We start from the raw sequence: 25,813 nt of genomic DNA, 5'->3' as shown, positions 1-25,813 counted from the left end.
TGAGTTGTACTTTCACTTTACTTTCACTTCTTTCAGAGAGAAAACTTCTGTTGGCAGGATTGGCAGGCCTAGCCACCTCCCAGACCTCAGAGAGAGTAATCGACAATCTAGATTTGCCAAACTCCCTCACCTCAGCCTCCTCACAAGCCTTTTAACAGGCTAATGGAAGGGAAAAGGTCCAGGGGTGGTCCTGTCAGGTGAAGACACACACACAACAACAAAAAGGCAACAGGAAGGACTGGCACACGTACTAAATACAAAGGTCCCTCTTCTCAAAACATGAACCAGTCAACAATTCAGCAAGTAAATGTATTAAGCTGTAAATCAATATTATGCACTGTGCAAAGTGCTAACATTCTAAGTAGCAATAAATATATTTTCTGAAATTACATACAAATAATACAAAGCATTAATATATACACATACTCCCATCGGCTGTTAGAGTAAAGAATTGCACATAACCAGTACCATCTAATCATAACATGCCCGGAAGGATAAGGCTGTGTGAGTCTCTGCTGAATGCAAGTCCCTTTCCAAGGTCCGTGGTGTTCACAGTAAGATAAGTGATACGTTTTCCAAGTCTCAAAGAATGTAATCCTCAATTCAACTATGCTTTTAGAGGTAGGTGTGGAAAATATCCTACTTTATATCTTATCAAAGACGTTTAATTAGCCCAACAAAACGCCAGCAGGAATTGTTTCGCTTATTCCAAGCTTTCTCAGGGGCCGCAATTCTGTATGAATAAACAATATACATAGTACTCTGTCAGTTGTTCTATAAAACTCCACCCTCCTTCATTCCCAGTTGCATAGGGTATACTTACAATCCATTTCACGCATCTAGATTTCGGACGTGCATGGAAGGAACATGACGGCTACAATGTCCGTACATCCCTATAGTACCTATAGTAGTATAGAAGTAGTAGTATAGAAGTGGTCAGAAATAGGGAAGGTATATTCACGGGGACTCAGTTGTTACAGAGAGAAATGTTTTGGATATTCCACCTGGACACTTTAATTCCAAAAGGCTTGAATAGTGAGCTTGAATTGTCTTGTTTCCTTTAAGACCAGAATTGTTAGCATATAATGTGGTAATTAGCTGTGATATAAAGAGGGAAGGTACTATAGGGATGTACGGACATTGTAGCCGTCATGTTCCTTCCATGCACGTCCGAAATCTAGATGTGTGAAATGGATTGTAAGTATACCCTATGCATCTGGGAATGAAGGAGGGTGGAGTTTTATAGAACAACTGACAGAGTACTATGTATATTGTTTATTCATACAGAATTGCGGCCCCTGAGAAAGCTTGGAATAAGCGAAACAATTCCTGCTGGCGTTTTGTTGGGCTAATTAAACGTCTTTGATAAGATATAAAGTAGGATATTTTCCACACCTACCTCTAAAAGCATAGTTGAATTGAGGATTACATTCTTTGAGACTTGGAAAACGTACCACTTATCTTACTGCGAACACCACGGACCTTGGAAAGGGACTTGCATTCAGCAGAGACTCACACAGCCTTATCCTTCCAGGCATGTTATGATTAGATGATACTGGTTATGTGCAATTCTTTACTCTAACAGCCGATGGGAGTATGTGTATATATTAATGCTTTGTATTATTTGTATGTAATTTCAGAAAATATATTTATTGCTACTTAGAATGTTAGCACTTTGCACAGTGCATAATATTGATTTACAGCTTAATACATTTACTTGCTGAATTGTTGACTGGTTCATGTTTTGAGAAGAGGATCTTTGTATTATTAGAAGACACACACACACAAAAAGAAAGAGCTTCTGTAACATGGTGAAGTAGCTGGGCCAGAAATCAGCACTCTGTTGGTTCAAATCCCATAATTGCCATGAGCTCAGTAGATCGCTCTGGGTAAGCCACTCCTCTCAGCCTCAGCTCTACAGCAGTATTGGAGGGATACTGATAATATTGACCTTGTTCATAGCTCTGATTGGCATTCTGCCTAGAAGAGTGGTATATAAGCACCGTTGTTGTTATAACAAACCTACTGGCATGGCTCAAGGCAGAAATAAGAAAGAGGTTTCAATTCCTTTGAGAGTCCAAGAATCATTCCTACATGTAATAGACCAGATCATCTAAGGGAAGATAGCAGACCAAATATTAAGAGGAGGGTAGTCCCTCCTCCCTTAACAAATCCAGTCGGAATACCAAGGAGTCAAAAAAGGGAACCTCAGCATGACTATGCTGAAGCGGTAAGCATGGTTGGGATTGGAGGGGGCTTACAATGCTTTACAAAAATTTGACAATATACAGTCAATGACAGGTGGGAGCTGGATACAGTGACCAATAGTTATTTACTGGAATTCAATTCTGTGCCACCTGGGCTTTTTCTCCAGGTCCAGAATAATTGCTCAAATAAAACAGACACATCAGAACAAGCAAGTTCGGAGTGAAAATCCTTAAATCTATCATGGCTGCCATTTAGAAGTGAGAATTTCTGGCTTCCATCAATCTCTGAGGTACTTCATATATTGGGCTCTGCCTTTGACCTGAAAGTGCCACCCAGGTTGTTCACCAGAAGCCTAGTAGCCCTGATAGCATATCTGAGAGCCAAACCACACAAGAAGAATTACACGAGGCTATGTGAGTGTCTAGAATCATGTCTGTTCCTACCAGCTGGTGCCCATTTTACCCTGGGTGAAAACGTGTCCTGTAGCCCTAGTCCGTGCACATGTCAGGTAACTGGTGTAGTTATGGTTGCAAGTGTCCATGGTCATAATCAGCAAGTCATCATTGCAGAACATCAATTTTGCGCAGCTTCCGCTTCCCTCTCCTCTCTTTTTGCCCTTAGATTCAGCTTACATCCAAACTGTTTTGCTTTTAATATGGCATGTTTTAAATCCTCCCGTTTTCTAGTTGACACCACCACCTCCCTACTCCTCCTTCCTGCACCCTCCTTCCCCCTTAACTTCCTCTTCCTCCTCTCCATGCAGTGTCTTCAGTCAGGATAAGGAGGAAGTGGGAAGAAAGATCGTGGCAAAACAATTAAGCATCAGAGCAAAAGTTCAGAAACATGCCCAATACATGAACCTGAAAAGAATGGGGTGGGGGGTATTCATCAGTTTGGCTCAGCAATACGGAACAAATTGGGTAAAATTGGGCCATTGTTTCCAATGGGAAATGTGATTCGGGGTTTTCCGGGGGTATGAGGGCATTTTAGGACCGAATTTTACCAAATTTGCTGGTGACCTACTCCTAGCTGTTTCAGGGAAATTGGATCCTGAGAAAGGCATGATTGATGGGATTCCCCAATAGCTGTGAGTTTTGCTCCACAATAGGGAAAAATAGGGTGGCTGAGGGCACCTTCTTTGGGGGGCCATAAAATTGCTCCCCAAGGTCCAAAATCCATCAAATTTGTAAGGGACCTACACATCACTGTCCTCTAAAGACCCCCCAAGTTTCAGGGAGATTGGACCCTGGGAAAGGCATGATTGATGGGTTTCCCCAGTTGCTGTGAGTTTCCACAATAGGAAAAAATGGGGTGGCTGAGGGCACCTTCTTTGGGAGGCCATAAAACAGCTCCCCAAGGTCCAATCTCCCTGAAACTTGGGGTGTCATTAGAGGCCAGTTGGCAGTAGGTCTCCTGAAAATTTTGTTGATTTATATTGCAAAATGCCACCCCCCTGGGTAGCCCCACAATGGCATCCCACTCAGGGAACCAAAGAGTATGGGGATGACCACGGATGTGAGTCTATGTCTATGGGGTTAGGGAACTCATACCCAGGCAAGAATGACATAGGGCACCTGGTTGAAGGAGAGAGATCAATAGTATAAACCTTTTGGAGCTCGGAGCCATCAGACTGAGTCTGGTGGAATTCCAGGATCTTCTCACAGATCACCACATGGTAATACAGATGGATAATATGACAGCCAAGGAATATGTGAACAGGTGAGGAGGCACCAAATTCAAGTCACTACATGAAGAAGCATGCATCATGATGAAATGGGTGGAAAAATCACCTCAATTCTCTAAAAAGCAGTATACGGAGCAGGCCAGGACAACTTCCTGGCAGACTAGCATCAGATAGCATCAGAATGGATACTATCCTGAGAGATTTTCCAACTGGTCTGCCAGAGACTCGACAAGGCAGAGGTGGACCTATTCACAAACAATCAAAACTATCAGGTTCTGAGAGTCATTTCAAGAAATAGTGCGATCCTTATGATCCTTGGAGCTTTTCGCGCTCCGCTCGTATGAGCCGGGCCACTTCTCCTGGACCCTTTCAGCTCACCGATACAGTCGTCTTCTGACGTTATATGCTGACTGCATTGCCGAACTCCCTCAAGCCATAGGGATAGATGTCTTGAGCTGCAAGTGGCCTCTACAACTCCTGTACACATTCCCCCCAATACAACTATTGCATAGAATCATTCAGAAGATCATAAAGCAACATACAGAAGTGGTTCTCATAGCACTCTTCTGGCCAAGAGGGACATGGTTTTATGACCTGAACAGGCTATTGAGCATGAATCCCTGGTGCCTTCCACTGAAGGCCTGTTAATGCAGGGAACAATACCACATCCTCGGTCAGCTCTGCTAAACCTCACACCCTGGAGGTTGAAGGTGAACAACTAATAGAGTTAGTTTATGCGGGGATGGGGGGAAGGAATTAGTGCCATGTCAGCCTCCAAGAAGAGTTCCACAGAATCTATAACAATAACTGGCAAGTTTTCCGGATGTGGTGCATAGATAGAGGCATGGAACCCTTATTAGTGCCAGTTAGGGAGATACTATCCTTCCTTCAAAAAGGGCTGAATAAAAGTCTTAGCACTAGCACCCTTAGACGCAGGTGGTGGCCATCTCAACAATTAGGAATTCTAGGAAGGGAAATTCCCTAGTATATCATCCTCATATCAAGAGATTCTAAAGGAGGACCTCATTGTTGAATCCTCCATGGGTTCACCCGTTTCCCACATGGACTCTTAACTGGGTACTGAGAGCATTACTCAAAGACCCTTTTCAGCCTATGGCCTCACTTCCTCTAAAAGAATTGACTTTTAAGATCATCTTTTCTGGTGGGAATCATATCAGCTAGACAAGTGTCAAAGCTACAGGCACTATCAGCAGATAGGGAGCTATGATTTTTTTTAAAATAACAGTAATATTATGAACTGAACCAGCCTTCATTACAAAGGTGAACTCCATGTTTCATAGGATGGAAAAGAGAGTGCTGCCCTCCTGTCCTAATTTGAAGCATGAGAAGGAAAGGGAGTGACACTGCTTTGATGCACGTAGAGCCATGAGCTTCTACTTGGACAGGACTAAGTTTCTGCAAGTCTGAGACACTATTTGTGTTGTTCAGGAGATCCTCGGGATAGAAAGTGTCCATTTCCATGCTAAGTAGGTGGATCAGGGGGTACATAATTCTACCATGCAATGCCAGAAGTCTGGAGATGCCTCAAGGCATCATAGTGCACTCACTAAGGGGAGCAGCAACATTGGCAGCCCATAGATCCTTTCAATCATTAGAGACGATCTGTAAGGCAGCCACATGGAAATCAGTGCTCTCACTCACCAGGCACTACAGAATACCTAAGTTGGCCTGTGCAGAAGCAGTTTTTGTCAGAAGGGTACTACAACACACCCTCTAAGCCTGGAAGCCAGACGACCTATCCCTGGGGCACATTGCTTTTTTATGTCCTAGAAGCAAGGACTGCTCCTTTCTTGGTGGTCCAGGGGTGGGGCAGTCCTACCTACCTGAGTTTCTTGGGGGCAGCTTCTAGGATTGGCTGGAGAGTTATGGTAGCTTTCCTCCTGCTGATATCAAGGAAGGGATCTTACCGTTAGAAAAAACTGAGGGGAGTTGTTTTCTCTCTTGGTATTGTTATGGGGAGTCATGGGTTTGGGAACAGACTGGTGAACCCCGGGACAGGCCTCTCCTCTACAGGATCAAAATCAGCTGACGGATCCTGCCTTCGGAGAGGGGGAGCTATATCCCAAAAGTAAGGACTGCCTGACTCCTGGACCACCGAGAAAGGAAACTTCACGGTAAGTGAAAACAAATCTTTCATTTCCATTCACTAATAGAGGACACAGCAATTCATTCCCTGTAATGAAATGAATAGAGAAATATTTAAGTGGAGAACTCCATATCATTGGGGGCGCTATACCCACATATAACCAAAGGGCTAGGATTCCTGTCCTCCCTGCCCTTTTAAAGAAAACAGTAAAAACAGCCTTATATCTCTTCCCTCACCTTTGATTGGAATTCACAGACTTTTAACACAGGGTGGTCAGTGGACCCACTTTGATTTCCTCCCAGAGGATACTTGATGGTTAGACTAACTTGTTAGTGAACTCTGCAAAGTATATTTCTTACAGACATAAATGTGGGGTAGATTAAAAACTACAGAGCAAAATGTATTCAGTCGCACCTTAATAATATAAAAGGATGAAATTGCTTTTAGTGGAGAAACTTGCACTGACGTCAATGGCACTGAGAAAAGGAGAATTCCCTTTTTCTAACTAGAATGTGTTGTCAGAGCTCAGTGGCAAACCTGTTTGTCGAGCTGTTGCTTCAGCCTTTTATTCTCTGCCTGAGACTGTGCCAAAGCTTTCCTTGCAGCCTTCAATTGCTGACGAAATAAAACAGACTCCTGTTCTGCCATCATCTTGAATTTCAGACACTGTTTTTTGTTTTGAATGGCCTCCTAGAAGTTAAAAGAAAGGATGCAAAGTAGATAATTCATGGCGACAAACATATCCACAAAGAGACATCTGGGTGCTCAGTAATTGGGTATGCTAGTGTCCTTTTGTACCTACTATGGAGAAAAATCCCTGCGGATCCCAAAGTGTTCATTTAGTTTCTGTGCTATTTCTGCATTTATTTGAAAATCGAAATTCATTCCGATGGAAAATGCAAGCTAATAATATATAGTGTTACCTTAGCTAATATTTTTCATGTTCTTCAAGTACAGGTCCCATGGATAGATCCTCATTATGCAGTCATTAGAGTATGAAAAAGAAGCCTATCATCTCCCCCACCTAGTTTGAACAAAGTCTCAGGATTTCTCACTCATTAATGTGTAAACTCTCTCTTAATTGGAACACCCTATTCAGTACAGGACTTAATTAGCTTAGCTTAACTAGTGAATGGTTTCTCTTATTTCATTTGAATTTTATATAATTACATTTCACACTGTACTTCCTGCATTCATGGCTCACGGCCCTGCTGCTGTATTTTTTCCTGAACGCCCCTAGACTGCATAGAGAGGATCCACTCAGAATCTCTCTGGAAATGGGCTCGAATCAACACACGTTTGCAAGATGGCATAGGACTTCTGTTTCTTTTTTAATACAGAGTTGATTGATATAACCATTTTTTAAGTGGCAAAATATCTACAGCTTCATTTAAATATGATGCGAGGCTAAAGCACTTACTCGTGAAACGTTGCACTTGCCCAATGTCTAACTTAAAGTGAGCTGCAATCCAAGCAAAGTAGCAACAAGTGCTTAGTTAGCATGCTGGAGTTCTGTAGCCTGGGAAGGTGCTGCATTGCATGGGTAGCAGCAAGTTCAAAGGAGACGCTGTGTAAAGTTGCACAAGTGAGTGTTCAACTCATCCAGCATCATGTTTAAATTAGGCCTAACAGACATGGCGCAGTCATTTCACAACCACAGCACCTGCCAAGCAGCTAGTTCTGCATAAGGAAGCTACAGTTAGCCATGTTATCTGTCGCTAACCTAAGCTTGGCAGTAGCATAACAAAGCAGGATCTGTGTGATAAAACAATCATGTGACCAATTTGCCCACCAAAGGAGAAAATAAAGGTAAGCCACATATACTCATTCCATCATTCAAAGCCACATTGGCAGAGAAAGAAAGATTTTGGAGTTCTTGTTCACACATTAATCAAACCACCAATTCTCTATAAAAGGTGGGGCAACTGCAGTCCGCTGTGCTTATGTGGTCATATATGACCCAAGATATAGATACAGGTTTCCATCTTCCCTCAAGTGTAAACATATCCAAAATGTTTTGTTTGAGTTAGTCACATAATCCCTCCCCAGGGACATTTGTCTGTCTCCCTGTATTATCGTCATCCACCAGTAGGAGACTTTTATGTTTAGTTTGGCATTTCCTCACTAACTTATTAGCCCTTCTCCCTGTTTGTGTGTTTTTATGAGTTTGTGTTGTATTTTAAATGCTTTTTAATGTCTGAAATGTTTTGATGTTCTCTGCCTTGTAGACTCTGAATTGGATGGAAAGCTGCAGAGGTACAATTGATAAAAAAAAATATATATAAGACATTGCACAGGAGGAATATGAAATGTGCAAAGTTTGGATGCCTCCATGCATACAAAAGACCACACATTTGGTGGCTGCATCAACTAGCCTTGATATACTATATAAAGTTCAAAATGTTCCATCATTTAAAATTTGAATTGAATAAAGTTCATTCTTCTTGCACTTATTGGCCATGCGTTCAACCACTCTGCTTCTCTGAAGAAATGACGTCTTCATTTGTGGAAGAGGGGGCAGTGATTTCCACTGATTTTGCTTCACCCTGTAGAACTCTATATTGCCCCTATGATGATCCTGAGGATCTGTTGACCCCCATCCCAAGAACAAAACTTCACAAGGGCTTGCAGCTTCAGCACAAGGGAAAAGAGGGAAAGTTCCACTCCACGAAGTCTGTGGATGATTGAATATGCAACATTCCAAGTCCAAGAGCTTGAAGACATGGATCCTCTTCTATGGACAACTAGTGTGCTTTATTACCATAATCTTGAATGACTTTATTTCAGTAAGATGTCTGAAGAAGTGAGCTCTGACTCGGAAGTTTACACCTTGAAAATCTTGTTGGGCTCTAAGGTGCTGCAGGAATCAAATCCTGCTGTTTTGTTTCAGCAGGATTACTAAAGAAAAGGGCTTTGTGGTGATCTCACCTTCTCCATCTCTCTCAAGGAGGCAGACAATTGTGCTTTTTGGACTGCTTTTTTCCAGCAGCACATGGTCTTCAGTTTGCATACCAACTCCCCCAAACGGCTGCTTTCATCCCTGAGCTCTTGCAGTTGCCCCTGCTAATAAAGACAGATAATTCCCATCAAGTCCCCATCTGACAAATCTACTGTCTCACCAACAGCTAGTTTGGCAGTGCAATTTTAAGAAAAAGCATTCGATTTTGTATTGCAGAAGAAAAAAAGATGTAAGCAGAACCTAAAACATGGGAAACAGCATATAAATAATATATCTGTAAGTGAAATCAAAGTATTCTGCTTATGGCTGTTCTAAGTTATCCAAAATGATGGCTCTGGCTTATCATCATATGGAGACTGTCTTTGAAAAAATCATTTTTTGCATTTTTGATGTATGCAGTTCATCTAGGATGACTCTTATTCTCCAGTTCTGGGTTAAGTCTGATACATGATTGTTTTCCTCCCTTTGAGCTAGATTTATATTTTTAGAACATATGCTTTCTGGTGGTCAATAATCTGAAGAGCTAAAGTACAGTCAGTCCCATTTTAGCAAACCATTTCAAGTATTTGTGACTGAACCACCATCCAATTCATTTATTAGATTTATTACCCATCCTAGTCAGACTAGATACTACATTATGCAGCAATATGACCAACTGAAAATATCAGGCGTAAAACAATACATTTAAAATATATTAGTATGTATATTTTTTTAATACACAATAATAAACAAGTATCCATTTTAAAGTCATAGCTTGAGGGAAGGAACTGATTTTATTGTGTTGAACCAGTCTTATTTATTGTTATATATATAGTCACTCTTTCTTGGGCAGCTAACAAGACTAAAATTATTTTAAAAACAGCTCTAAAATAGAAACCAGACAATGACAAATGTAACTGGTGTTGTCATTAAGATCAAAAGAGCGACTACATGTTTCTCTGTGGGGAGAAGAAATGGGATGACCCCACTGCAGTCTGCTTGTATGGGATGCCAACCTCCCCATAAATGGCACCCGGAGCAGGGCCCCAACAGGTGATCTAAGATATCAAGGAAGTTGCAAGTCATGTAGGGCTTTAAAGCTAACTGAAGTTAGCCAGGAAACAAACTGACAACCAGTACAGCCCTCTAAGAAGTTATGTAATTTGGTCCACTTGGCTAGTATCAGATGGTAATTATGCAGCTGCATTTTGGATCAGCTAAACTTCCCAAATTGTCCTCACGTAGAACACACTGCAGCAGACTAATTTGGTAGCTACTATCTATGAAAGTGGCAAGGTCTTTCCAGGACAGCATACAGCTGATGAATCAGCCAAAGCTTTAAAACTAGGCACAGAAGCTGCTACCTGGACATCCAGGAGCTATGATGGAGTCAGAAATATCTGCAGACTATGTGTGGCTCTTACATGAGGCTGTGACCCCATCCAGCACACAAGTGTTGGACTAGAATCTGGGAGGTCGAGATTCAAATCTCCACTCTGCCATGAAAGCTTGCTGGGTGATCTTGGAACAGTCATTCACTCAGGGCCTCCTCCCGGGGCCCTGATTTTTCCCTGGTGGTCTGGAGGTCCTCTGGTTACCACCAGTGGGCAGTGAGGGCAAGGTATCTGTGCTGATGGCTGCTCCACAGGTCCACTGTGAAGTGCATGGTTGTCCTCACAGGCCTGTTGTGAGGAGAAGATGTAAGCCACCTTGGGTCCCCATTGGGGAGTAAAGTGGGATATAAATGAAATTAATAATAATAATAATAATAATCAGTTCCAACACCATCACCGTCTTATATGGATTAAGCTTCTGTTTATAGACCTCCTTATATGGATTAACCCATCGTAGAATCTGTTGTAACAGGTCATCTAACTAACCCTGCTCTTTCCCACCCTGCTGCAAGTAAAGTCAAGGAAGTCCAAGGGTTAGCTAGCCCAATGACCGGGGGCGGGGGGAATCTTATCTGTGCTGATGAGTCAGACCTTGGGCAAAATCGACAAAGTCATGCTAGAATATTTTAAATTGCATGCCAGCTACACTATCCTACTTCTGTTTGCACTATCTGATGCGCATGCCAAAGGAAGAGGGAACCAAAGATTGGAGATTGGCAGGATGACGCCCTCTGATCACAGATGAGACAACTTAATAGAATCATAAGATTATAACGTGTCTTAAAATTATCTATATCAGATGTAGAACATGTCAGGAATAACGTTCTTAAAAATATTGTTAATTGATGAAAAAGCTGCAAGATAATATTGGATAAATCTATGAAGAACAGCTTGGACCCCATAGCATCCTTTGTCCATGTGTCTTTTCTGGAGGGACTATTTCAGAAGTTCAGACTACTGATAGTTTAAAAAATCTTCATCTGACTTCTATATTTTGTTGCGGCAAGTACTTAGCTACCAATAATGTATTTTGATCTAAACATTCCTTCTCCATCTACTGTGGCTAGATTTAAACACCAAACTGGTTTAGGCAAAGCATTTTCCTGTGCAATATTGCACGCAAGCAACATGTCATTTAAACTGGCTGCCATCTGTGAAAAGCAGCTACACATGCCTCACAGATGGTTTGCATGGGTGGCAGCCCAGATTAAACAAGTTGCTATGAAAATGTGATGTCCCATAGGCAACTGTTTTTGCCTTGGTCATCTCTGGCCTGTGTTAACACTTCCAATAATAGTGCCACCCCACAGACTTTTTTCTTTCTCAGCTTATCAAGACAATCTTTTTATTCTTCTTAATATGTTTCTGTTCCTCCTCTCTGCTTGTATCCAGCACCACTTAAGCTGTAAATCATCTTTATTTTGTGGAGTTACATACTTCACACCTGTCTAACGGTAGTTTCTTGATATTGGAAAGTTTTTTCATGTTAGTCCTCTGTTCCTCAAAATCTGCCATAAGGTATACACACAGACTAGCCACCAAAAGATATTTCTTCCTGCTGAAATAGGTTGGTATGTGCTTCTACCAGTGACCTTTGCAGATTTGGAAGAACCTTGAAATTTCTCACAAGTAAGGCACCCAAAACCTTAGAAATTAGTTTTGTTCTCTAGTTTGTTGGTGGATTAATAACATCATGGAGTCTTTGAACATGAATGAAATGTTGGTTCCATATTAGACATGTTTTCCAGTATCACCTACCTATACATTTTCATTTGTAGTCATGTTCGTTTATTATTTAGAAAGTGCCTAAGAATCAATTCGGTAAGTATATCAAAGCAATACACAATGCACTCTCAGTGCTGAATCTTGAAATTTGTTCACTTTTCTGTAACATAAATTGATAATTTATCTCACACTTTGGCTTACTTGAGCCAAATGGTCTTTGAGCCCACTGTTGTCTTTAGTGGAGCCAAACTTCTTCTTCAGGTCGATCATTTTGTCCACTCCATCTCTCCTCACCTCACTGATGATCTCAAACATGTGTTGACTGATGCTTAAGCGATACTCATCTAGTTTCCCCTGCAACCATAATCAGAGGTTAGAATTATTTGTATCAATGTGTGTAAATTTAGAGGAAGGCATGCAATTCTATACTTCCCCTCCCACAATTGAACCCCCCCCCTATAATTTCAGAAACTATAAATTAATTTTGTGTTAAGTTTCTCCCCATGTTTTATGAAAGCTCTATCAACTTTTTTGGACAAAACATGCACTGCATCTCTAAAAAGGTAAATTAGCACCTCACTGCAGCCAATGACAAAATTTAATGAAAAAGCAAGGTAAAGATCAGCAGCGTAGACACTGTTGGATGGGGTTAGCTTTGTTTGTGTTTGCTGTGGTTTTTCATCTGCATGGTTCAAACATGCTTCCATGCTTGAATGGTACACTGAAAAGTACCGCCTCCAAAACTAAAGAACAGGTTAAAAAAATATAACTCTTAATGGGTTCAGAAAATGGCCTGAGCACAAAGAAGGCATACTTGTTTGATGTCACAAGCAGTGCCTAATAGACAGTCACAATATTCCTCCATTGATTTTATATACTGTATTCACAACTGTGTAGAAGCACAAGCTGGAGTCACAGTTTGGGATTGAGGTTTTTTCACACAGAAGAGAGATTGGAAAGGCTTCTGTTTGCAGGAATCACAAACTTCTAGGAAAAGCAACGGCCTCAGACTCACCTGACGGCTGGTTTGCTGTCCGCGCGGGCGACGGGCAACGGGGGGCGGGTGGAAGCTGGGCTGCTGCCATTTTTCCCCCTCGGCTGCCTCCGCTGCCCCGGCCAATCGGTTTGAACCGCCCCCAGCCAATCAGCGCGGCCGGGGGCGGGGCAGGCGGGGACAGGGTGCGGGCCGGACCTGGGGAGCCCAGGTCTCCCTCCGGTCCGCCCATTGCCTATTTAAGCAGGCAGCCGAGGGGGACCCAGCATTCGCGTCTCCACTGGCGATGCCGGGGGTTTCCCGCCCAGCGCGTTCTAAGGGCACAGCAGCAGCAACGGCCCCAGCTAAGGTGGGGAGGCGGAAGGCCTCGCTGGGAGGGCCTCGCCTTCCCTCGGCAGCAGCCAACCCCACCAAGGGAGTGGGGCGGAAGAGGGTGGGCAAGGGCCCGGCTGGGCCAAAGCAAGCCCACACTGACGAGGGGCAGAAGCCCCGAAGGGGAAGGTCCAGCGGGGAGGCGGCCCCAGAAACTCTGTAGGGCATTTCCGAGGCCCTGGAGAAGCTCGCCTCCAAGGTGGAGTGGCTGGAGAGCTCCCGGGCTGGAGCCAAAGGGCCATCATCAGGGGCTGTGGAGGCGCCACCACCTCACAGGGGGGCAGGAGCACGAAGCCGCATGGGGACCAAATGCTGCAGGGACAGGAGTGCCTCCGGTTCCGACTCAGCAGTAGGCGCAGTAGATCACCAGCAGACCTCCAGGGCACGGCAGAGGGGTCCAGCAGGGGGACGCAAGGAAGGCAGGGGCTGCAAGGACAGGAGGCCCTCTAGCTCGGATGAATCCACCAGCCCTGAGCAAAGCCAGCAGGCCAACCGAAAAAGGAAGGCACACAAAGCATGCCGGAGGCACTATAGGAGGACGGAGACAGACAGCGAGGGATCATCAGGTACGCCCTCATCGTCCGATGAGGAGGGGGAAGGGGACGATTACTGGGGGGTGGCGGCACTAGTGCCAGGGCTTCCCAGGTGGGCAATCAAACGGAGGGCAGAACAGGCTGGGGAGAAGGGTGATGCAAGGGACGTGTGGTCCAGTGGTCAACCGAGCGGGGCACTCCCCACCATCCCATCTTTCACAGATGATGAGGACCCCCCCCCGGCATCCATTTGTCTCGGAAGGTCAGGGAGCGTATTCTGGACGGCTACTATGTGGACGTCTTCACCCTAATCAAGCCAGAGGCAGAGGATGGGAGGAGCGCCCCCCCCCGTCCAGACGAGAGGCCAGGGCGGCCAAGAGGGAGGTGGTAGAGCGCTTGTTCAGCAATTGGCTCGAGGGCTACACCGTTTATATGGGGGTGGTTCAGGCGGCCTATCCCAACGGGCTGGTACCTGACCAACCACCAGGGCAACGTTCTCAGGGCCAGGGCACTGGCAGGGGAGGCGGCAGCCATCGAATATGATGAGGCCTTCCGTAAGAGGGCCTCCCACAACCCTAGGGCTAGGTGGGACCTGATCAGCCAGAAGCTGTGGCTCTGGCTGGTGGGGCCCCACATCAGGGGCTGGGGCGAGGGCTCTCGGGGTGTGAAGGGGCCCACCCGCCGGGACAGGGGCAGAGGCCTCTGTTGGGAGTACAACCAGGGCAAGTGCATGCGCTCACGGTGCAAGTACGAGCACAGCTGCGATTCCTGCTTCGGTCCCCACCCCCGTTCCCATCAGAAGACCAGAAGTTCCCATCAACTACATACCAGTTGCACTATGGAGGGACCAAGAGTCCAGACTTTGCAACATTCAAATGTTCACAAAAGAGGAAGCCAAGGCATTCTAATGACAACATAAATTTTGATCATGTTCAATTTCTAGTTATTTTAGCAAATACTGTAAGTTATATTTATAATAGCTATGAGAGCTCAGAAGTGTTATGGATTGGTGGGGCAGAATGAAATATGAGTTTCCAATTATTTTCTCAAGAGCCCAAACCAAAAACATTTTAGCAAAGAAGCCATCTGTTGCAGAAAAAGCAAAATCCTGTGGCATCTTAAAGATGAACCCATTCATTGTAGTGTAAGCATGTGTTAAGGACTTCTGTTAATTCCAAAGAAAATTGGTTTGTGGCTTCCAATATGCTACAGAAGCAGAAGGGGTGGTGCAGGGAATAATATTTACCTATTAAACTGAAAAACTCAGTTGGGTTTGCCATTTAAAATACTAATATCATCATTATTGTTTCCTTACCATTGACATATAAACTGTATAAACAGAGGATATCCATTCCCGTCTTTTCTAACAGCTCTAAGATGAAACCATCCCATTGGTACAAAGCACCAGTCTAGAAGGCGGCACTCAACTAGCCAGCTACTGTTTTCACTGGTGGTACGCATATTGGGAAGAGACAACCCCAGCATGGAAAATAAGTGACAGTGGTAAAACAATGGAAAGAACTGTGAGAGCTTATATTTCAAAGGCACAGTAGAAGTAGAGGGGAAAGTAGCATAAAGGTGGGGCAGTTCTATTCAGGCTGTCTGCTATCTAGGGCTGGTTCTAGTCTCAGGAGAATGTTAACAAAATCTAACAAAAGTTTTTTGTCACCCCCACTCTGCTCACCATAATAGTCCTTGAATAAGCAGAACAGACTAAATTGTTTTGCGTTTTTCATGTACATGCATCTTTTGTACCTACTTTCAGTTGCAAGCACATCACAAATAAATTCTGCACTAATGCGTTATAATCCTCTTGCACTTCTGTTCTTATTTGCTGTTTGAAGCTGTAATCATCTCTTTGTAGATCAGCAAATCTGGCTCTCAGAGCTATTATTTCCATGATCATTTCATGGCTCAGGTCTGCTACCTAAACAATGAAGAGAAAATGCAATAAAAACTATGTATCTCCCTTTCTAAATTCATAATTGATAGCTGAACAGGTCAAAAGTTTTAGATACCTAGGAGTCTATTTCCACCATAAAGCTAGTTGGGTAACTCACAAAAAAGAAGTGATGAAATCTGTGAACAACAACGTATTAGCGATTACTTGCTTTTTCTACACTAAGGGAAATCAATATATCCCAGCAGCCCTTAAAGTATTTAATCATAAAATTAGTGCTAAACTGCTCTATGGCATTCCAATATGGATCACAGCCTTTAATAAAGAAGCCGATCGAATACAATCTAATTTTCTAAGGAAAATTTTAGGGCTGCCATCATGTGTGCCCTATGCAGCTATTTGTTTGGAGACCAACCAAAGACGCCTAGAGACAAAAGCCTCTGTGTGTGTGTGTGTGTGTGTGTGTGTAAAACTAGCAACAAGAGACTTGTTGCTAGTTAGACTGGGGTTAGCTGAAGAGAAATAACACAATTACTGCTGCCCACCTGACTAAGCCCCAGCTCAGCATTTCCTCCTTTGTCTTCTGTTGCATGTATTTCCTGAAAGAGAATTAAAAAATATCTTCCATTGCCAGAAAAAATCTTCATCTTTCTAATTGATTGGTACAGCAACTATGCAAACCCTGTGCAGGACAGAGTAATCATAGCAATGCATTGCCCTTTCCCACCATGAAGTCAAATTGCATGAGAATACTTGTTCTTTTTGATACAATAGCTGCTGCTGCTGCTGGAGGATATTTTCATAGAACATGGAATAGGTCTCAAAGTTGCTGCGTTCTCTGGCCATGATGTCACAACCTAGAGCAGTGAGGCATCTTTGTAGGTGGTCTTTTCCAATAATGATCTAGAAAAAAAATCATCCCAGAAAATAACAGTCCAGATGTTAGTTTTCCTAGGAGTGCATTAATTTGCAAATTTGCTTCCAGTGCTCTTCACTGGTGTTACAGCACATACTTTGAATGTTTGAAGAAGAGTTGCCAACCTCCAGGTGGGGCCTGGTGATCTCCTGGAATTATTAGTGGTCTACACACTACAGAGAGCAATTCTCTTGGGGAAAAGGTTCATTAGAGGGTGGACTATATGACATTACACCCAAGGAGGCCCCTCCTCTCCACAAATCCCAGACTCTCCAGACTCCACACCCACATCTCCAGGAATTCCCTAACCCAGAGTTGGCAATCTTAGTTTGAAACCATATTTCCTATCCCCAGTATTTCCACTTAAAGCCCATAAGGTTAATGCCAAATGACGACCATTTAGAGGTTCAGATAGCCAGGATTGTCAGCAGTAGGCTAGATGCAAAGTTTATCTGAGATGCTTCCACACTAGGACAGGCTTGCATTGCTCACTCATTTCTTGTTTGCAGTCAGTTGCAAACAGAATTAAAACTGGGGTTCCATGTGGCATTGAATGTAGCACCATATTCCCCCATAGTTCCACAAAGGCAAGCTCCTACTATACACATTGATTCAGAAATGGACCCTGTTCAGCAAAGGTTCCACTTCTCCTTGGAGTTTGGCTTTTGTTTCTGTGTTGTCCAGCATAATTGATTACTTTGTCTCCTTAATATCCACATTAATGAATCACTTGCTAAGTATCAATTCTTGGTTTCTTGGGTAGAAGATAGATGTACTTTTTCTTCATTTGCAGCCAAATCAATGTTCTTTATTTTATTTCTTATATCCTCAACAGGTCACTAGTGCAATTACAGAATAATGATAATAAAAATTTAAAATAATAAGCAGTTCATTAGATCCAGCAGAGGAGTTCATAGAGGGACTTGATGGAGCTGATCTTTCCCCTTGTTTCCCACACAACCTGCCATTTGTCCAGAAACTCATCTCTAAGGACTGGGAGTCATGCAAGCAAAATGTCCCACAGGATGGGGCACTGCAGTAATCAGATGGAATCATCTCCCTCTCCCTCCTCTGCTATTGCAAACCACAAACAGAACAGGGAGAAAGATGCCATGTTATGCAATTCCCCATTATTCCTGCAGCACTCCATCCTGAGGTACTGTTGCCCACAAGGCACCCCCATAGAAGCCACCCACCAACCCACCTTTGCAATTTTGTACCTCTGATGTGTTAGACAAGGGAAAACATCCACTAGGGTCCCTCCCCCATTTTGAAAAGCATATTCTCTGCAGTTAAAGTAAACTTTAAAACTAGCCATGCATTGGCTGGCCAACCAAACCCAGGAGACCTCGACTTCCGGTTTGGGATTCATGGAGGTCTAACGCAGCTCCATTTGCGGAGCTGACCGGACTGCCGTTTTAACCGGCCGGAGGGGTGAAAATAACCCGCGGCCGACTGCTCTCAGGCGGGGAGCAGGCAAAGAACGCTCAAGACCCTAGGGTGAGCTAGATCTCGGATGAGGGGGGGCTCTACTCAAGGAGTCTCCCCCCCAATCCTTGAGGTCCCACCTTGCGACGGGTCGGCTATAATCTCTGCGGCAGTTCTGGGGCCAATTCGGCTGGCATAAGACCTACATACCCAAGCTTCGATCGGGGAGGGAAGTCGAGAGGAGAATTTAAGATCGAAACAGCGATTACAACCCGAGAAAGTTGAAGAGAAGGTAAAGATCGCTATCTCTTGAAACGGGACAGATTGATAAAAACAGAGAGGAAAGAAAGTAGATTTTTAAACTGCAACAGACTAGTGAAAAGGAGGTGAAGACTCGGCAGGAGTTGTATTTTAAAAGAGACTAAATTTAAAGAAGTTATTGCAAAAATCGGACTATTGTTTTGAATACCTGTGGTTTTGGAGCTGTGGGAAAAAGACACCATCGCGAGACCTGCTGTGGGAAGACGGGAGACAGGAAGTGCGTAACAACAATAGAGTGGCTGGAGGGAAGCGGCCCTTGCCGACGGACAGGAAGTAGGGAATCGCCATTTTTGAAAAGGGAAGGGTCGCGGCTTCAGCGGAAGAGGAAGTAGGCCATCTTGGATTACAATAACATAGAGAAACCATAGAGAAAAGACGCCCGACATTTTGGATACAAAAAATTAATTTTGGCAAAGATTGGGACATTTGAAAAAAAGGAAAACGTTTAAACATACGCCACGGAGCTAAGGAAGAGAGCAGATTCGTGGGAGCGAGCTAAAGCAAGCCCCACGATGTCGAAAAAAGAGTGGCAATCGGCAATAGAAAATTTGGACAAAAAGCTTATAGACATGATGAAAGAACTTAAGGACACGAAATTGGAGCTTATTAAAGAGGTCAAAGAAGTTACACAGACAGTAAAGTCGGAGCTGTCAGAAGTGAAAAAAGGCGTGGAAACGATTAGTAGTGAATTACAAGGAACGCAGCAGAGAGTTAAAACAGTAGAAGACGCGATGGAGAATTTAATAGAAACGCAACAAACAGAGATGAGACTGGTGAAGGGGAGGATGTCAGTTGCAGAAACTAAACACATGGAGAAGCAGCTTCGTTTTCGTGGTCTGCCAGAAGTGGAAGGGAAGTCAGCGCAAGAACAGATGACTGAGGTGTTGGCTGATTACCTGGGGAAGGAGGAGGAGGAAATTGTGGCTATCCTAGATGTGGCGTACCGTGTGAACTCGAGAATTGCAACCCAGAGGAAACTACCAAGGGATGTGATTGTGCAGTTTACAACTAGAAACATGAAAGAGAGGATTGTGACAAAACAATTTCAAGATCCATTGGAGATTGATGGCAAGACGATTATCATAATGAAGGAACTGCCCAGATCAGTGTTACTGGACAGGAAAAAATATAGAGTGCTAATTCAAACTTTGAAGGACATGAATATCAGATACAGATGGGAGTTACCGGAAGGAGTGTCCTTTGAGTTTGGAGGGGCAAAAAAACGCATCAGATCTGAGCGGGAGATGGAGAGATTTATCAAGGACAATGAAAAAGACTTACCAACAAAACCATGAATATGGAGTGTAATGTATTATCTTGGAATGTAAATGGACTAAACTCACCGAATAAGAGGAAAAATATTTTTCATTGGCTACTAAAACAAAAATGTGATATTGTTTGTTTGCAGGAGACCCATATTAGAAAACAGGATGTAAAATATTTAAAATCTGGAAAATTGGGCAAAGAATTTGTAGCGGCCTCTAACAAGAAAAAAAGAGGAGTGGTGTTGTACATAAAAGAGGAGCTGCAGCCAAAATTTGTTATGAGAGATGTGGAAGCTAGATTTGTAGCGGTGGAATGTAATTGGAATTTAAAGAGAGTGTTGGTAGTCGGACTTTATGCACCTAACGGTGCAAAGGAAAGCTTCTTTGAGGATTTAAGGAAGCATTTAGACGATCTTGTATATGACCAGATAATTCTTGCTGGAGATTTTAATGGAGTGACAGATTTGGAACTAGATAAAAAGACTACAACAGCACAAAAGAAAAGAGGACTATTGCCAAAGCTTTTTTTTGAGTTGATTCAACAAGAGACTCTCGAAGATGTATGGAGGAGAGAATATCCTAAAACCAAACAGTTTACTTTTTATTCTGCAAGGCATCTTACATTATCAAGAATTGATATGATCTGGGCCTCAAAGGACTTAGCGTTATGGACTAAGGAGGTAGAAATAATGCCGATGGTAGGCTCAGATCACAATCCAATTAGGTGGAAATTTGGAAAAAGGAGAAAAAGGAAAGCCTGGAGAATAAATGAGGACTTGCTACAGGAAAGTGAAAATATGGAAATATTGAGAAGAGAGACAAAGTTTTTTATACAATATAACGTGAATAAAGAAGTACCAACCAGTAAAGTTTGGGACGCGTACAAGGCGGTTGTAAGGGGCATACTAATGGACTTAAATGGCAGAGCAAGGAAAAAGAAAGAGGAGAAAAGACAAGAGATTGAGGAGAAAATAAAGGCCAAAGAAATACAGTTAAAAAAGAGACCAGGGAAAAAGAAAATACATCAGGAAATTAAAATTCTTCAAGAACAGTTAACAGCAATGAGTAATAAAGAATTGGAGTGGAACCTTAAAAGACTGAATCAAAAAGCTTTTGAGGGTGCTAATAAACCTGGGAAATATTTGGCATGGCAATTGAAGAAGAAAAGGGAAAAGAAAATAATAAATAAAATCTGTGAAGAAAATAAAACGTACCTGGAGCAGACTACCATTAGTAGAGCCTTTTATAAATTTTATGCTAAGCTGTATAATAAAAAAGAAGTAACCAAAGAATCAATAGCATCATATTTGGAGAAAACCAAACTTCCAGAGATCTCGGAAGCTTGGAGAAATAAGTTGAATAGTGAAGTAACTGATGAGGAAATAAGTAAGGCAATACAATCTGCAAATCTAGGAAAGGCGCCAGGGCCAGATGGACTTACGGCTAAATTTTATAAGACAATGGCCAACGAACTGGCACCATTCCTAAAAGAGGTGATGAACGGAGTTTTTAGGGATCAAAGAATTCCAGACACTTGGAGCGAAGCGAATATATCATTGATCCCAAAAGAGGGCCAAGATTTGACTAACGTGAAAAATTACAGACCTATATCACTACTTAACAATGATTATAAAATTTTTACGAAGATATTGGCGGAGAGACTGAAGGGGTGGCTCTCGGAAGTCATAGAGGAGGAACAAGCAGGCTTTTTGCCAGACAGACAAATAAGAGACAATTTAAGGACAGTGATCAATGCTATTGAATATTATGATAAGCGTTGTGACAAAGAGGTTGGTTTCTTCTTTGTAGACGCTGAAAAAGCGTTTGACAATTTAAACTGGGATTTTTTGTTTGCCACTATGGAAAAGCTACAATTGGGAGAAAGATTCATCAGAGCAATTAAAGAAATTTATAGAGACCAGACTGCAGCAATTGTAGTGAATGATGAACTGACCAAGAAATTGACGATTAGTAAAGGAACAAGACAAGGTTGCCCGTTATCTCCATTGTTGTTCATTTTAGTATTGGAGATTCTGATGATACAAATACGACAAGACGAGGAAATACGAGGAATAATAATAAAGGACTATTCATACAAGGTTAGAGCATTTGCAGATGACATAATGTTAATTGTAGAAGATCCATTGGAGAACATGCCAAAAGTGATAGACAAGATCAAGGAGTTTGGTGACTTGGCAGGTTTCTTCATTAACAAAAAGAAGTCAAAGATATTATGTAAAAACATGACTAAGCAGAAACAACAATTGTTAATGGAAACAACGGACTGTGAAGTAACTAGTAAGGTGAAATATTTGGGAGTTGAGCTGACTGCAAAAAATATAGATTTGTTCAAGAATAATTATGAAAAATTATGGACTCAGATAGAGAGAGACTTGATCAAATGGAATAGACTGAATTTGTCATGGTTGGGCAGGATTGCAGCAGTTAAGATGAATGTGTTACCAAGAGTAATGTTTTTGCTACAGACAATACCAATCATCAGAGACTCTAAACAATTTGAAAAATGGCAGAGGAAAATATCAGATTTTGTTTGGGCAGGCAAGAAGCCTCGAGTGAAAGTAAAAGTTCTACAAGATGCAAAGGAAAGAGGCGGAATGCAACTGCCCAACCTGAGACTTTACCATGATGCAATCTGCCTAGCTTGGTTAAAAGAGTGGATGACATTAAAGAATAAGAAACTATTAGCCCTAGAGGGATATAAAAAAATTTTTGGATGGCACGCATACCTATGGCATGACAAAGTAAAGGTCAACTCGATGTTCCTGCATCATTTTGTAAGGAGAAGTTTATATACAATCTGGAAGAAGTACAGAATTTACCTACAAGAAGGAACCCCTTTGTGGGTGGTTCCATACGAGGTGATAGATCCGAGAGCTGTTGATAATGAACAACAATGTTTAACGTACAAAGAAATAACTAAAACTGAAGTGTCTAAACTTAGAATAAAGACGCAAGAGGAACTATCACCGAACTACGATTGGTTCCAGTATAGACAGATCAGAGATTTGTATAACTCGGACTCTGTAAAGGAAGGTATACGAACAGAGAATTCGGAACTAGAGCAGACCCTTTTTAAAGAGGACAAGAAAAGAATATCCAAGGTATACCAAGTACTGTTGAAATGGTATACCGAGGATGAGACAGTTAAAACACAAATGGTGAAATGGGCTATAAATTTTAATAAAGAAATAACAATGGAGGCATGGGAATACTTGTGGAAAACTACAATGAAGACAACGACATGTATTAATATTAAAGAGAACATTTTCAAAATGATCTATCGTTGGTACATGACACCAAAGAAGATTGCGCTAGGAAACTTGAACACTTCTAATAAATGCTGGAAATGTAGAAAGCATGAGGGCTCCCTCTATCATATGTGGTGGTCGTGTGAGGTAGCTAGGCAGTTCTGGGGGGAAATAATAAGAGAAATGAGTGAAATTTTACAGTTTCAAATAAATAAGAACCCAGAACTCCTGCTGCTAAACTTGGGAATGGAGGGAATCCCAGCCCACCATAGGACGTTGATATTTTATATGACTGCAGCAGCTAGACTTTTGTATGCGCAGAAATGGAAAGTACAAGAAGTGCCAACTATTGAAGATTGGATCTACAAATTGCTGTATATGGCTGAAATGGACAAGATGACAAGAAAACTGAGAGATCTGGACTCAGGGCAGTTTAACACAGACTGGGAGAAGCTGAAACAATATCTGGAGAAGAAGTGGGAGGTGGGAGGAAAACTGTGGCAGTTTGAGAACTACTGAAGTACAATAAAAGTATAAAAGAGAGGGGTGACTTTACCGGGGGAGGAAGAGAAATGTGAATTTATAAGCAGTTAGATTAATTAATTGATTGAGATATATATAGATATGTAAAGGTTAATTGATAGAATATTGATAGAGAATAATTAACGGTTTAAACATGAGGATTGAGTAATTAACAATATTTTTTTTTACTTGATAAGACTTATATGCACCAAACTGAATGTATAGAAGAGTTAAAATGACTGACTATGTGATGAGTTATATAGAAATACTATAAAAAGAAGAAATGATTAATATAGAGAGAACAAATCAAATTGTTTGATTTAAATGTGGGAAATTTTTATGGTTTATGATATACAGAAATATTCAAAACTGGAAAATGGGATAAATTGTTTATCTAAAGAAGTATAGTTTGGATGTTTAGTAAGTAAAAGAGTTAAAGATGTACTGCTTAATATAATGGAGAATATATATTTGTTTTAGATAGAGGAAATTAATAGAAGTAAGGGAAAAGGGACAGAGGGTGGGAAAGCTGTTGGAAGTCAACAAAAGGGGGGGAAAGGGAGGGGGTTAGAAACGAAAAATTAGGGGATAATTGAATGCAATGTAATGTAAAAATATTAATGTTCTAACCCAATAAAAATTTTACAAAAAAAAAACAAACAAACCCAGGAGACCTCCAAGGCACCTATTGTTAAGAGCCTACATTGGTTGCCTGCTGATTACTTTAACACCATGTAACCAATACCTGTAATGCAGCACTCCCATCCAAGAGCACTAAACTAATCAATTGCGCGCAGAATGAAAGTGGCATGCTGCCTTGCCCAGAGAAGCAGGACACTAACTAGGTCAAATTCTACCGTTGCCCTCCCGAATTCAAACCCCCAATGGTCCAACAGACAAAAAGTACAAAAACAGCTCTTTCCCCCAGCAATCTGAATTTGGCCATTCTGTCTTGAGACTTCATATGTTACACAAAATGGAAGCAAACAAGTTTGGTTGTGGGACACCCCCAAGCCAACTTGCATTTCATATGTGACCTGACGCTTACCTTTAAAACGAGTGGTTGTGTGCTCCTCTGGTGCACAGAGACAGGTGGAGCATCTTCATTCCTTCCTTTGCACCCCACACACTTTAACTAGCAGAGTAGGGCTGTGGGGGGAGGGCTATTTGTCTTACAGCCAGTTCCATATGTCTGCCTAGGATCTGCCCATTCAGTCTAATCACTCCCAGGAAGACATGTGGAACTGACTATAGTCCTCCCCTCATGGACCTTCTCTGCTACCTAAAGTGTACATGGTGCAAAAGAAGAAATTAAGGTGGTACTCCTACCTCTGTACACTCATGGGAGCCAATTTGCACACATACCTTGTTTTAAAAGTAAGTATTAGGTTACGTATGAAGTGTGAGTTGGGTTGGGGTTTCCCCCAACCAAACTCACATTTACTTGCATTTTGTGTAATGTGTAAAGAGACCCTCAGAAATCAACTTGGAACGATTTATCGTTGGTATTTGACACCAAAGAAAATTGCGCTAGGGAATTTGAATATGTCTAACAAATGCTGGAAATGTAAAAAGCATGAGGGATCTTTGTATCACATGTGGTGGACTTGTGAGGTAGCTAGGCAGTACTGGGGGGAAATAATAAGAGTAATAAGTGAGATTTTACAATTTCAAATTAATAAGAACCCAGAACTCCTGCTACTGAACTTGGGAATGGAGGATATTCCAGCACAATATAGGATATTGCTATTTTACATGACAGCAGCGGCTAGACTTTTGTACGCGCAAAAGTGGAAAGTGCAAGAAGTGCCAACTATTGAGGACTGGATATATAAATTGCTGTACATGGCGGAAATGGACAAAATGACAAGGAAACTGAGAGACCTTGATCCAGGACAGTTCAACACGGATTGGGAGAAGCTGAAACAATATGTAGTGAAGAAATGGGAGGTGGGAGGAGAACTGTGGCAGTTTGAAAATTACTGAAATACAATAAAAGTAGAGGGAGGTGACTTTACCGGGGGGTGGAGAGGTAAATGAGAATTTCTAAGCAACTATTTTATTAGACTATTATATATAGCATTAAGTATTATAGGTGTTATTACAAGAATTATAATGATAGAAATTAACTAATTATAAGGATAGAAACTAATTAATTTCATTTCTGGCAATAATTGTATAATGGAGATAATTTTATAATTGCAATGAAGGAATTTAAGTAAGGTGGGAAAATCTAT

General features: G+C 42.1%; 1 protein-coding gene across 1 annotated transcript in view; it reads right to left on the bottom strand.

Moving 5' to 3' along the window:
• Nucleotides 1–25,813, bottom strand: part of LOC129337015 (coiled-coil domain-containing protein 162-like) — a 114,736-nt gene that overhangs the window by 10,094 nt on the left and 78,829 nt on the right. Inside the window, exons 25-30 of the mRNA XM_054990502.1 lie at nt 16,609–16,758; nt 16,401–16,454; nt 15,715–15,882; nt 12,258–12,410; nt 8,928–9,062; nt 6,537–6,689 (exon numbers count right to left, since the gene is read on the bottom strand). Coding sequence (XP_054846477.1) covers nt 6,537–6,689; nt 8,928–9,062; nt 12,258–12,410; nt 15,715–15,882; nt 16,401–16,454; nt 16,609–16,758 — 813 coding nt within the window. The remainder of the gene's footprint in view (nt 1–6,536; nt 6,690–8,927; nt 9,063–12,257; nt 12,411–15,714; nt 15,883–16,400; nt 16,455–16,608; nt 16,759–25,813) is intronic.

This window comes from Eublepharis macularius, chromosome 1 (assembly GCF_028583425.1).
Source record: "Eublepharis macularius isolate TG4126 chromosome 1, MPM_Emac_v1.0, whole genome shotgun sequence".
Lineage (NCBI taxonomy): Eukaryota > Metazoa > Chordata > Lepidosauria > Squamata > Eublepharidae > Eublepharis > Eublepharis macularius.
This window is presented reverse-complemented; position numbering and strand designations above follow the sequence as displayed.